The sequence below is a fragment of the Hibiscus syriacus genome, unplaced genomic scaffold, assembly GCF_006381635.1.
Source record: "Hibiscus syriacus cultivar Baekdansim isolate YM2019G1 unplaced genomic scaffold, ASM638163v2 tig00111621_pilon, whole genome shotgun sequence".
In the NCBI taxonomy this organism is placed as follows: Eukaryota; Viridiplantae; Streptophyta; class Magnoliopsida; order Malvales; family Malvaceae; genus Hibiscus; species Hibiscus syriacus.
Window position 1 is genome coordinate 2771539 of NW_024063138.1, and position 11442 is coordinate 2782980.

General features: G+C 38.1%; 1 protein-coding gene and 1 pseudogene across 3 annotated transcripts; one reads left to right on the forward strand and one right to left on the reverse strand.

The window, feature by feature from the left end:
* Positions 1-1821: 1821 nt before the first annotated feature.
* LOC120165952 lies at positions 1822-5999 on the forward strand (annotated as a pseudogene).
* A 378-nt stretch (positions 6000-6377) lies between these two features.
* Positions 6378-11076, reverse strand: LOC120165955 (protein PHOSPHATE STARVATION RESPONSE 1-like). 3 transcript variants are annotated; one of them, XM_039175384.1, is made up of 8 exons: positions 10914-11076; positions 9743-10374; positions 9452-9650; positions 9297-9373; positions 9158-9197; positions 8331-8388; positions 7560-7629; positions 6378-6897 (listed from the first exon to the last, which is right to left on the reverse strand). In XM_039175384.1, the coding sequence occupies exons 2-8, from the start codon at positions 10370-10372 to the stop codon at positions 6541-6543; spliced, it is 1431 nt and encodes a 476-aa protein (XP_039031315.1). In that variant the 5' UTR covers positions 10373-10374; positions 10914-11076; the 3' UTR covers positions 6378-6540. The 3 variants fall into 3 exon arrangements, with proteins under 3 accessions (XP_039031315.1, XP_039031314.1, XP_039031313.1); XM_039175383.1 differs by having other exon boundaries at positions 9743-10379; XM_039175382.1 differs by lacking the exon at positions 10914-11076 and having other exon boundaries at positions 9743-10401.
* Between the last annotated feature and the right edge of the window lie 366 nt (positions 11077-11442).

Genomic DNA, 11442 nt, shown 5'->3' on the forward strand with positions numbered 1-11442 from the left:
AATTTAACTCGATCAAAGCCTCAAACTTGAACCTTAAATACATAAGAAAAAACTCATTTTGTATTTTAAAAAAATCAACATTTGTACATTAATATTATTAATAATTTATTTTTGAAAAAAATAAAATTGTAATATATTATATTTTCGAGATGCTCACGAGTTTTTTGAGTAACTCATTTCTACTCGTTAAGAACTCGAGTCGAGTATTTATTGAGCTTTGATCGAATCGGTCTCGAATAGTTCACAATCTGACTCGTCTCGTTTACAGCCCTATTGATGAATTCATAATAGAAAAAGAAAGTATCTTGTTAATTTAAGGCTTAAGTATATAAAAATTAGGTGCTCAACTTATGTCCCTTTTTCAAGTTTAGTGCCTAATGTTTATTTCGTTCTAGTTTGGTTCCTAACGATTCATTTTGTTACTCATTAAGGTGCTCGAGCCGTCAACGGCGTTAATTTCTCCTTTAAGTGACATGTGTCATAACCTAGTAATTTTAAAAATTTTATTTAAAATTAAAAAATAATATATATTAAAAAGAAAACACAAATTTAAAAATAAACCCAAAACTTTAAAAACCTTCATTTCAACCTCTAAACTCATGATGGTCGTCGCCTTTTGCCGTCGACGAAACTCCACCCGACCTACTATTTTAAAATATCCATTTCCCTTCACTGATGTATAGGGATGTAAATAAGTCGAGTCAAGCTCGAGTATTGTGTAGTTAGACTTGACTCGAAAACTTTGAAATGGAGCTCGACTCGAAAACTAGCGAGCCTAAAATTTTCAAGGTCGACTCAAAATCATGAACTGAAGCCCATGAAAGCTCGAAAAGGTTCGAATTGAAAAAAAATTAAACTTAACTCGATCGAAGCCTCAAAATCAAACTCGAACTTGAACCTTAAATACATAAAAACCTCATACTGTATTTTTTTTATAAAAAAAATCAACATTTGAATATTAATATTATTAATAATTTATTTTTGAAAAAAATAAAATCTTAATATATTATATTTTCGAGATCTTTTCGAGTCGAGTTTCGAGTAGCTCGTTTCAACCCGTTAAGAACTCCAGTTGAGTCTATTCGAGTCGAGTATTTATTCAGCTTTGATCGAATCGGTCTCGAATAGTTTGCAATTTGACTCGTCTCATTTACAACCCTACTGATGAATTCATAATAGAAAAAGAAAGTATTCCGTTAACTTAAGGCTTAAATATACAAAAATGTGTTCAATATATGGCCTTTTTTCAGTTTAGTGTCTAATATTTATTTCGTTCCAGTTTGGTTTCTAACGTTTCATTTCGTTACTCATTTAGGTGCTCGGGCAGTCAATGAAGTTAATTTCCCCCGTTAAATGACACGTTTCACAACCTAGTAATTTTAAAAAATTTATTTAAAAATTAAAATTATATATATATATATATAATATTAATTTTTTATTTTAAATAAAATTTTTAAAATTATCAGGTTGTGACATGTGTCACTTAACGGCCAAACTTAACGGTCCGTCATGGCTTGACCCATTTTGAGTAACGATGAAACGTTTGGCACCAAATTGGAATGAAATAATCGTTAGACGCTAAACTGAAAAAAAGACATAGATTGGTCACCTTTTGTATAATTAAGCCTTAATTTAAGCACCGTTACATTGAGGTTTACTCTATTATGAGATAGAATAATTGAACACTCGGCAAATTATACAATAAGCCAATCAGTTGGTTAATTTTGATCCTCCTCCCTTGTGTTTCTCGGTAGTTTCTCACCTAATTCAGAAAGGAAAAAAAAAGTCAGCTGAGTCAATTGTGTCCGGCATGATGTCGAAAAATTCAATCCGCGTTTACTAAAATGGATTTGCTCATCTTTTTATATTCAAATAGAAAGACTGAATGGCTGGAGGCCGACGATGAAGAAAATGAGTTAAATCCTCAATACCTTTCTTCTTCTTCTTCTTCTTCTATGCTTCTCTTTCACGTTATTTTGCTTTCTTTACTTCCATTGAAGATCACCTGTTCAGCAAGGACACAACCGGAGGCACTGATCCGATGGAAAAACACTTTGTCTTCTTCACCACCTTCACTCGTTCATGGTCGTTGTCCAATTTGAACAACCTCTGCAACTGGACTTCCATTACCTGCGATGATGGAACTTCAACCGTCTCCCAAATCGATCTATCCAATTCAGACATGTCCGGTTCCATTTCTCAGTTCAACTTCACCCCATTCGCCAATCTCACGCTTTTCGATATAAAAAACAACACCATGGATGGTCCGATACCGTCTTCGATCGGTACTCTGTCGAAGCTGGTCGTATTGGACTTGAGCAACAATTCTTTCCAAGGCGAGAAACCGGTGGAGGTCGGTCGGCTAACGGAGCTTCGATATCTGAGTTTATTTAACAACAATCTCAGTGGAACAATTCCGCCTGAAGTTAGCAATCTCCAAAATGTAAGGCATCTCGACCTCGGATTTAACTACTTTGTTTCTTCAGACTGGTCTGGTTTCTTGCCCATGCCATTGTTGTCACACCTCAGCTTAGCTTACAATGAACTCGAACTGAAATTCCGTAGTTTTATACTCAACCTCCATAATCTTACTTTCCTAGATTTTTCGTTGAATAGGTTGACTGGTCCAATACCAGAACCTCTTTTCACCAATCTCACCAAGCTTGTGTCTCTCAATATCGCTTATAATGCCTTTGCGGGACCATTGTCGTCCAGTATTTCTAAGCTTTCAAAACTTGTTCATCTTCAACTAGCTACCAATATGTTAAATGGTTCGATTCCTGAGAGTATAGGAACCCTGTCAGAGCTTGAAACTATTGAGCTGTTTGAAAACATGTTTGTAGGGGAGATTCCATCTTCTTTAGGCCAATTGAGAAAGCTCAAGAGACTTGATCTTTATTCCATTGGCTTAAATTCCACTATCCCATCCGAGCTTGGTTCTTGTACTAACCTCACTTTTTTGGTCATAGCTGGGAACCTACTCAGTGGGGAGTTGCCCTTGCATTGTCACAACTCACTGAATTAACCGATTTGGGTTTATCTGAAAATTTATTCTCCGGCGAGATTCAATCATCTCTGGTTTCCAATTGGACCAACTTGGCAGTCTGCAACTTCAAAACAATCTTTTCTCTAGGAAGATTCCACGCGAAATCGGTCTATAACAAAGCTCCAAGTCCTCTTTCTTTGTAACAACCAACTCTCCGGTTCAATTCCATCGGAGATCGGAAACTTGAAGTCCCTGAGCATTTTAGATCTTTCCGGGAATCATATTTCGGGTCCAATTCCGGCGACGATATGGATACTTTCCAACATTGAAGCCTTACAGCTTTTCTATAATAATCTCGGTGGCACAATTCCACCGGAGATTGGAAACATGACATCCCTGCAATCTTTTGATGTCAACACAAACTCCCTGCACGGGGAATTACTCGACACGATTTCCAGCCTCGCCAACTTAGAAGCATTCTCCGTGTTCACCAATAAGTTCTCGGGTACCATTCAGCGGGATTTCGGGAAGAACAGTCCTCTGTTGAATTATGTGAGCTTATCCAGAAACAGCTTTTTCGGGGAATTACCTCCTGAATTGTGCAGTGATTTTGCTCTTCAAAACTTCACAGTAAATGGAAACAACTTCACCGGGTCATTGCCGGCTTGCTTGAGGAACTCTACGATGTTAAGAAGAGTCCGGCTTGATCAGAACCGATTTACGGATAACATCACCAATGCATTTGGAGTTCATCCTGAGCTCGACTATATTTCTCTTAGTAACAACCAATTTACCGGTGATATCTCACCGGAGTGGGGAGAATGTCAAAATCTAACCAATCTACAAATGAATGGAAACAGAATTCTGGTAGAATCCCTGCTGAGCTTGGGAAATTGACTCAGTTGCGAGTTTTAGACCTGGGGGACAATGACTTGAGTGGAAATATTCCTTTGGAACTGGGAAATTTAAGCTTGTTGTTCAACCTCGATTTCTGGAAGAACTGTCTCACTGGTAGCATCCCTGGGATTGTGGGCAACTTAATGAGGTTATGGTCCCTTGATCTTAGTGACAATCAATTAACTGGAGATATTCCTTTTGAACTTGGTAACTTGAGCATGCTGTTCAATCTCAATCTGAGGCAGAATCATCTCACAGGTGACATACCTCAGAGTATGGGCAATTTACCGAGTCTACAATACCTCGATTTGTCAGAGAGCAAACTGGTAGGAAAAATACCAAAAGGTATCGGGAATTGCAACAAGTATCGAGCCTGAATTTGAGCCACAATAACTTATCTGGCGAAATACCACCCGAGTTGTGTGGCTTATATCGTTTCTCTCTTTTGGATATCAGCAGCAATTCACTGTCAGGAGCAATCCCTGAAGACCTTGATAGTCTTCTGTTATTGGAGAAACTCAACGTTTCGCATAATGATCTCTCGGGCGGAATCCCTACTTCAATGTCGAAGATGATATATCTCCGTTCATTCTATTTCTCCTACAATGAGCTTGCAGGACCCATTCCACGTGATGGTGTGTTCCGAAATGCTCCAGTAGAAGCTTTTGTGAGAAACTCTGGTATCTGTGGAGATTTTAAAGAACTAATTCATTGCAAATCAACTTCCAGTAGGTCTAGAGATCAAAGCAGTAGGGTTCTTATAGCCACCATTGTTTCATTCGCAAGCGTATTCTTTGTGGGGCTAGTCGTTGCTGTAGTTCTCATTCGTTATCAGCATAGCCAAGTGCTCAACGAGTGACTAGAGTTGGTATCAGGCGTGACACTTCTGTAATATCAACTGTATGGGAAAGAAATGCAGCGTTTACATTCAGTGATGTAGTACAAGCAACAGATAATTTCGATGACAAACACTGCATTGGCATAGGAGGATCTGGATGTGTTTATAAAGCGCTATTACGCACAGGTCGGGTGGTTGCGGTAAAAAAACTCAATTTCTCCGAGTCCCAGGACATTCAAGTTACCAGTCGGATGTTTGAGAATGAGGTTCGGATGATGATAAAAGTTCGGTATCTAAATATCGTAAAGTTGTACGGATTCTATTCTAGTCGTGAGCTACTGAGCTTATGTGTCTGGATTTTGAGAAGTGTGTTATATGGAGCGGAGAGAGGTGAGGAGGCTCTGGACTGGCCTACTAGGTTGAAAATCGTGCAGGGATTGGCTCATGCAATTGCTTACTTGCATCATCACTGCTCTCCGCCGATTATACACAGAGACATATCATTGAATAACGTTTTGCTCGACTCAGAATTTGAGCCAAAGCTCTCAGATTTCGGTGTTGCGAGATTGCTGAATCCGAATTCATCCAACTATACCTCAGTTGTTGGCTCTTATGGCTACATTGCACCTGGTTGGTTAACTGTTCAATTAATTCATTTTGCATGATAATATATTAGCAGTTACGGTTTCCATGACATATTTATTTATTTATTTTTGTTTAATGGGTGACTAACTTTGTTTTATGCAGAGCTCGCACTCGCAGCCCGAATCACAGAGAAATGTGACATTTATAGCTTTGGAGTGGTAACCTTGGAACTTATGCTGGGAAAGCACCCAGTGGAGCTTTTGAGTTCACTATCAAGGCCATTGTCATCAAACAGAAAACAATTGTTTCCAATGGACGTGCTGGACCAACGACTTCCACCTCCCATAGGACGAATGGTTACTGATGTCGTTTTTGCAGTGACGGTGGGCTTAGCCTGTGCGCGCGCCACTCTAGATTCCCGACCTCCCATGTATTTTGTGGTGCAAGAACTGTCTGCAGGGACACAGGCTTGCCTAGATGAACCGCTGGGAACAATAACCATTAGGATGCTTGCTAGCCTAAAGAGCATAACGGTACAGAACAGACTAGCAAGTTTCAATTTGGAAGAGAAGAGAGCCAATTGAATCCCAGTATCATGGGAAGTTAAGACTTGTGATTCGAAGTTTTGACTTCGTACGGTGTCCGTATCACGTTGAATAATGTATTAAAGAAGAGAGCAATTTGTTCCTAATCTTACATTACTTGCCAGAAGTGATCAATGACACTCTTGCTTTACCAACAAAATCTACTAGACTATATATACTTTCTTAGTCATTGATAACAAAGAACACTATAAATGTCAAACAGAGGGTTATTGTCATTTATATTATTTATTGTCCTTTACTCGGAAGGAAATACTAAAAACACAATACATATGGACAGTGAAGCTATGTACAAATCTCGGAATGGGAATTTTATTCATATATTTCGACAAAGTTCATGAAAACTATATTCCCTAAAAAATTGGGTTCCAACTAATGCAATCTGAGCAACCTGTGTATAATGCACCTGCATTTTCACTTGATGAGGTTGGAGACTGGACAATAAAACTATTTTATAAGCCTTTTTCTTTTGTTCAACTAAAGACGGGAGTGCTTAAGAGAATTGTTCACGATAACAAGAGGGAAGAGGACCTTAAAACTTCAAAAGCTCCAACCTTATCTCAACTTGGCCTATCCTACTGCTGAGTTCATCCATGAACTAATTACGGTACTCAGTTCAAAGCAGTTATAACTTATTCTTCAATTCGTGGGCGCTTTGAGGGTTGTGAATTCGACTCAGAAACACGGGTTTCAGCTTTCTCTAGATCACCAGTCTCAGGTGCCTTGTGCTCTCCACGAACTTCTTGTGGACTTCTCTCCAACATGGACTTGGCATTAACAGTGCCTGCTCCGGGATTTACGTGATCCCTCTGGGATGATTCCGGTTCACTTCTTGTAGGAGACTCATTGGTCGCATCTGAAGGAGCTGGTGGATTCTCCGGATAAGAAGATGATACCTTCAACATGTCTAAACCTGACTTTTGCTTCTCAAACATCATTTGGAGGTACCTCCCTTGTTCTTCAATTCGCAACTGCAAATTTCTTTGAATCTGTATAGAAAAGGAGAAACAAAAGATATGACCATTATACCAATAGACCCTAGAAAAATTTGTAACATCAATCAGTGAAGGGTTCATTCAGAACTTCGACTTTAATGGTGCACAAGGAACGATGGATTATATAATAAATCAGTCCACCATTTAAGCCAATGTCCCTTTAACATTAAAACAGCAAACGCTATTACCCAACTACGTTCTAGACAGCCAAACCAAATGCAACAGCCACATAACATATGATATGATAACTAGGAAGCAATAGCAAGACCCTCCTCTAAGATGCCCATAACTGATAGGTTACACATGATATCCAACTGAAAAAATTACAAAGAAAACAGTTTCTTTATGCCCTTAATCCAATAGGAATACAGTCATATCCCCTCCATGTCCAAATACCCAGCAGATCACCCCACAACTCCCCCAAAAATCTCATGGAAATAATATCACTTTTTCCAGGTTCAAAATCCAAAGCCATGAATCTGAATGGAAGCACACGAGAAACATAATTCTACTTGTCTAAAATGGAGAAAGAAAGATTTTCCATTATCTTCTTCCTCTAAGGCAAATTTAAAGGTGGATTTATTTAATTCAATTTTCTTTAATTAGAAAGTATGTTGCTTTTACGTCCCCAAATCCTTCCCGACACAAATTCATACCTCAAGCTGTTCGTGCAACCGCTTTTGGACTTCCATCTGTAATCGCAAAGCTTCAGTGATCCCCATTCCCCTGTTCCAGTTCAGAATGAGAAACGCACTTAAAATGATGAATGATAAACTAAAAAAATAAACTGACTGACACTTCATTAGACCTTGATTATATGATATGCTTCTTAAGGATTCCATTTGGAGTTTTCTATAATCAAATCATCGCAAAATGCAATAAAATGGAAAAGAGGTGTTAAATTTGCAGCTTCATCTCTCCATCAAATAGAATTACTAAAGAAAATTCATGGAAAACATTTTTGTTTTTGAAGCATATTACAAACCTCCTTGTGTGAGAACTTGAACATGACCTAAGATTTGAATACACAAGTCGATATCAATTTAAGGGAACTAAAGTATGAACTAACGAGATGCACCAACCATCCTTTCACGGTTCCAGATCAGCATTTTCAATATGTTAACAGATGGTTCCAACATAGCAGAGTTCATGCAAATTTTATAAGACCCTCGTCTTGTGTCACTAACCATGTCATTAAAAGGTGATATTTCCCAGCTAGGAATGGAAGCATCCAACTCATTCGTAACAAAAAAAATCCAAATATTAACCAAGTATGCTACTCATACTTTATTAAAGCACGGAAAGTATAAAAGCAGATGCTCAAACAATGTCACCGATGCAGTTCATTAAGCTACACAAAATATAAAAATAATAAATACCATACAATATTAATAGAAATCATTGGCAACACATTAGAAATTACTTACGTTTTCAGGTCCAGAGATGAGATTTCTTCCATCAATGTCAACTTTTTCTCTGAGGATCCTGCAATCAAGTCGATTATATCAGCTAAATATACAGCACCACTCCCCAATCACACACAGAATTTATGAGGATCCAATATGAATAATATGAGTCGAATCTATTATAATCCAATGACCAAAGTAACTGAAATGACAAAGTATCTTTCGAGAAATAAGCAATAGATTTGGTACGGACACATACTTAACCAAATGAAGAAAACATATGCTTAACTAGTTTTATCCTTGTAGTTGATTTGGATAAAACTAGCAATATTGAGGGGCAAAGAGAGTTCAGATGAAGAAAACATATATCAGCAGACAGATGAGATCCTGGAACTGGCTTAATCAAATGGAGAAAGAAATTATCTCCTCTTCATTAATGAGGAAAAGATGGGATATACATCTATCAAGTCTCACGAACCAATTCATCCATACATTCACTTAGACTGCAATAACTTGATTATATCAGTATGGGATGGGAGATTGTTGAGTGCAAGGTAGACATGCATAATAAATGTTCACTGGACAGCTAAAGATTCCGGAACCAATTAACTATTTTTTTTAAAACAGATATCCACTTCATTGATGAGGACAAGTTGGACTATGTAGCTCCAAACTGTTCATCTCAGCCCCAATATAAGTCACAAAGGGAAAACATTGAACAAATATCAAGTGTGTTTTTAGAAAAATATATATGTTCCAATAAAGAAACAAAGGCAATAGATGCATGCTTGCAGAGAAGTCGCACAGTTAAGGAAAAGGAAGAAACTTAAAGGGAGATTAACATATACCTTCGGATGGCCCTGGTCTGTATCTAGCTGTTCTGTATTTCTGCAGTGAAGAGATCGGTGAAAGGGTAATCAAACCCAAGCCTTTGTGCACACATTCAATATATATATATATTAATAACTAATAGAAAGGTTTATGCACCTGCAAGTGACTTTTAATATGATAAATAGTCAAGCCTTCAACTTTCATAAGCTTTAACACGCCCTTTGGAGTAGCTCCTGTAAGTCGAAAATACCAAACAAATTAAAACATATCATATTTTGGAAAGAGTTTCATGAGAAATGAAAGTAACACACTTTCACTGCCTCCCAATTGGTTGACAGCTTCAACAAAGGCTTCATGAAGTTCTGGTGTCCACCGCATTCGGGATTTTGCTGGGGCGTTATTTTCTGATGAAGAGGAGTTTGCAACACTTTGACTTTCTACAGATAGAGAAGGAAGTTGTTGATTCTGTACAGGTACAGTTGCGCATGGTTTTGCCACCTGATATGCCGTCTGAAGCAACAAGAAGTATAAATCAAAGATAAACAATGCTAAAAGGTCTCAACTTCATCTGGTTATCTTCCATGGCATGAAAGCATCCACACCTTTGGTTCCAGATTCGTAACGTTGTCAACAAGAAGCTCATTCCAATTGGAGGCCAATGCATCATCACCAGTGATAAGCTGGTCTGCCCATTCCTGCCAATCATTTTGTTTGCCGAAGTCATCAGATCTCATAATACCACTACAGTTACTGTTCTCTACTTGAATGCTCAGGACAGATCTGCTTACAGGAAAATCAGGATCTGTACACCAAGAACCACTATGTTCTTTGTTGCAGTGACTTGGTAATGTAGATTGTGGCAACAGTGAATTTGACGATTGTGGTAATGGCAATGCTGCAGTATTAGTTGGCGACTGAGAAATGAAAGGAGAGTTTATTGAATGCTTTTCATTTGGTAATGCAGATGAGTAATGGATATCACTTGAAAATCCAGACGATGATGAAAATATGTGACCAACCACCCCATTATTGGTGGGAAGACGAGTTGCGTGGGCCAAAGACCTAGTCATGAATTCCCTTTCTGCATGTGCCTGTTGGGGGAAATCTTGATATGACTCTCCCAGAAGTGTTGAAAGGGCGGGTAAAGATGATGACAGACCTCCAGATACCCCATGGGTACTAAGCTGACTTGCACCTGATCTCTGAATGGATAAAGCAGGCCGTGCCTCCATAGCTGTGCTTAAATTAAAAAAGATGGTGCCAATTGTTTGGTCAATGAATATTTAGCTTAATTGGCGGGCAGAGTTCACACTGTTTCAAACAAATCAAGGAGCTATAGAAAGCATCCACTAAACCAAGCCAGCAAATTCATAATTCATGAACCATTCAATTTATGTCAAAATACTAGATTTTTCACACACACACACAAAAACAATAAATTTTTTTAATATAATCATTATATACGAAATCCCAAATACAAAAAGGAAAGAAAGATGATAAGCGCAAAAATAAAACATAAAAAAACAACAAAAAGAAAATATTGAAAAATGTGAATTCACCCCAAAAAAATATACATAAATCCCAACATGCAAAGCATCAAAAGAATGACCGACTCAGTATACCAAAAAGAACAGGGACAACCCAGTTCAATAACAACCTTAAGCATCAAGCACCCAAATTAACAGAAACTTCAATAAATATAAAAATAAGAACTTTTACCTCAAAAAGTGTCAAATTGAGCGAAAACAAGCAAACGGGTAAATCGATTCTTACCTAAAACCTCGATGGAAACCTCACCCACCAAACAGAATCGAATCCGAAATTTGGGTCACAGCAAGAACGATGGATTCAGGAATCTATAAGCGGGTGTTTTTCCAAAGTAGCGTCACCGGCGTGGGCAAAACAAGGAAGTGAAAGGTGACGAAGTGCGATTTTGCATCCTCTATTGGCCCTTTCCGCCCCTGTAGCTAATAAGAAATAGAACAGTGGAAAGGCACACGATCCTCTCGTGGCGCGTGCAGCTCAACTGCACTGAATAAGCCGCGGAATAGTTGAAAAGAGTTACGAATTGGCCGTGGTGGAAAGATGGCACGTGGGCGCTAATATTGTTCTTATGATTAGGAAGGTGGTCGTTCTAGGCGGCAGAACTGTGGGCCCCCACATTTTGTTCCTCTAATCATTTTGTTTTAATTTAAATAAGAAAAAATAGTCAATTTAAATAATTTAAAAAATCCGTGCCTATTTTTTATTAGCATTTTTAGAAAAGAAATCGAGAGAGTTTTATTGTGTGTGGTGTCTCAGA

Excerpts from the sequence above, each read along its gene's own strand:
- LOC120165955 (XM_039175384.1), bottom strand. The coding sequence starts at position 10,372 with ATGGAGGCACGGCCTGCTTTATCCATTCAGAGATCAGGTGCAAGTCAG. Across the intron at positions 8,389-9,157 it reads CAGACCAGGGCCATCCGAAG|GATCCTCAGAGAAAAAGTTG; the intron begins GTATATGTTAAT and ends ACTTGATTGCAG. Across the intron at positions 6,898-7,559 it reads GGTTGCACGAACAGCTTGAG|ATTCAAAGAAATTTGCAGTT; the intron begins GTATGAATTTGT and ends TTTTCTATACAG.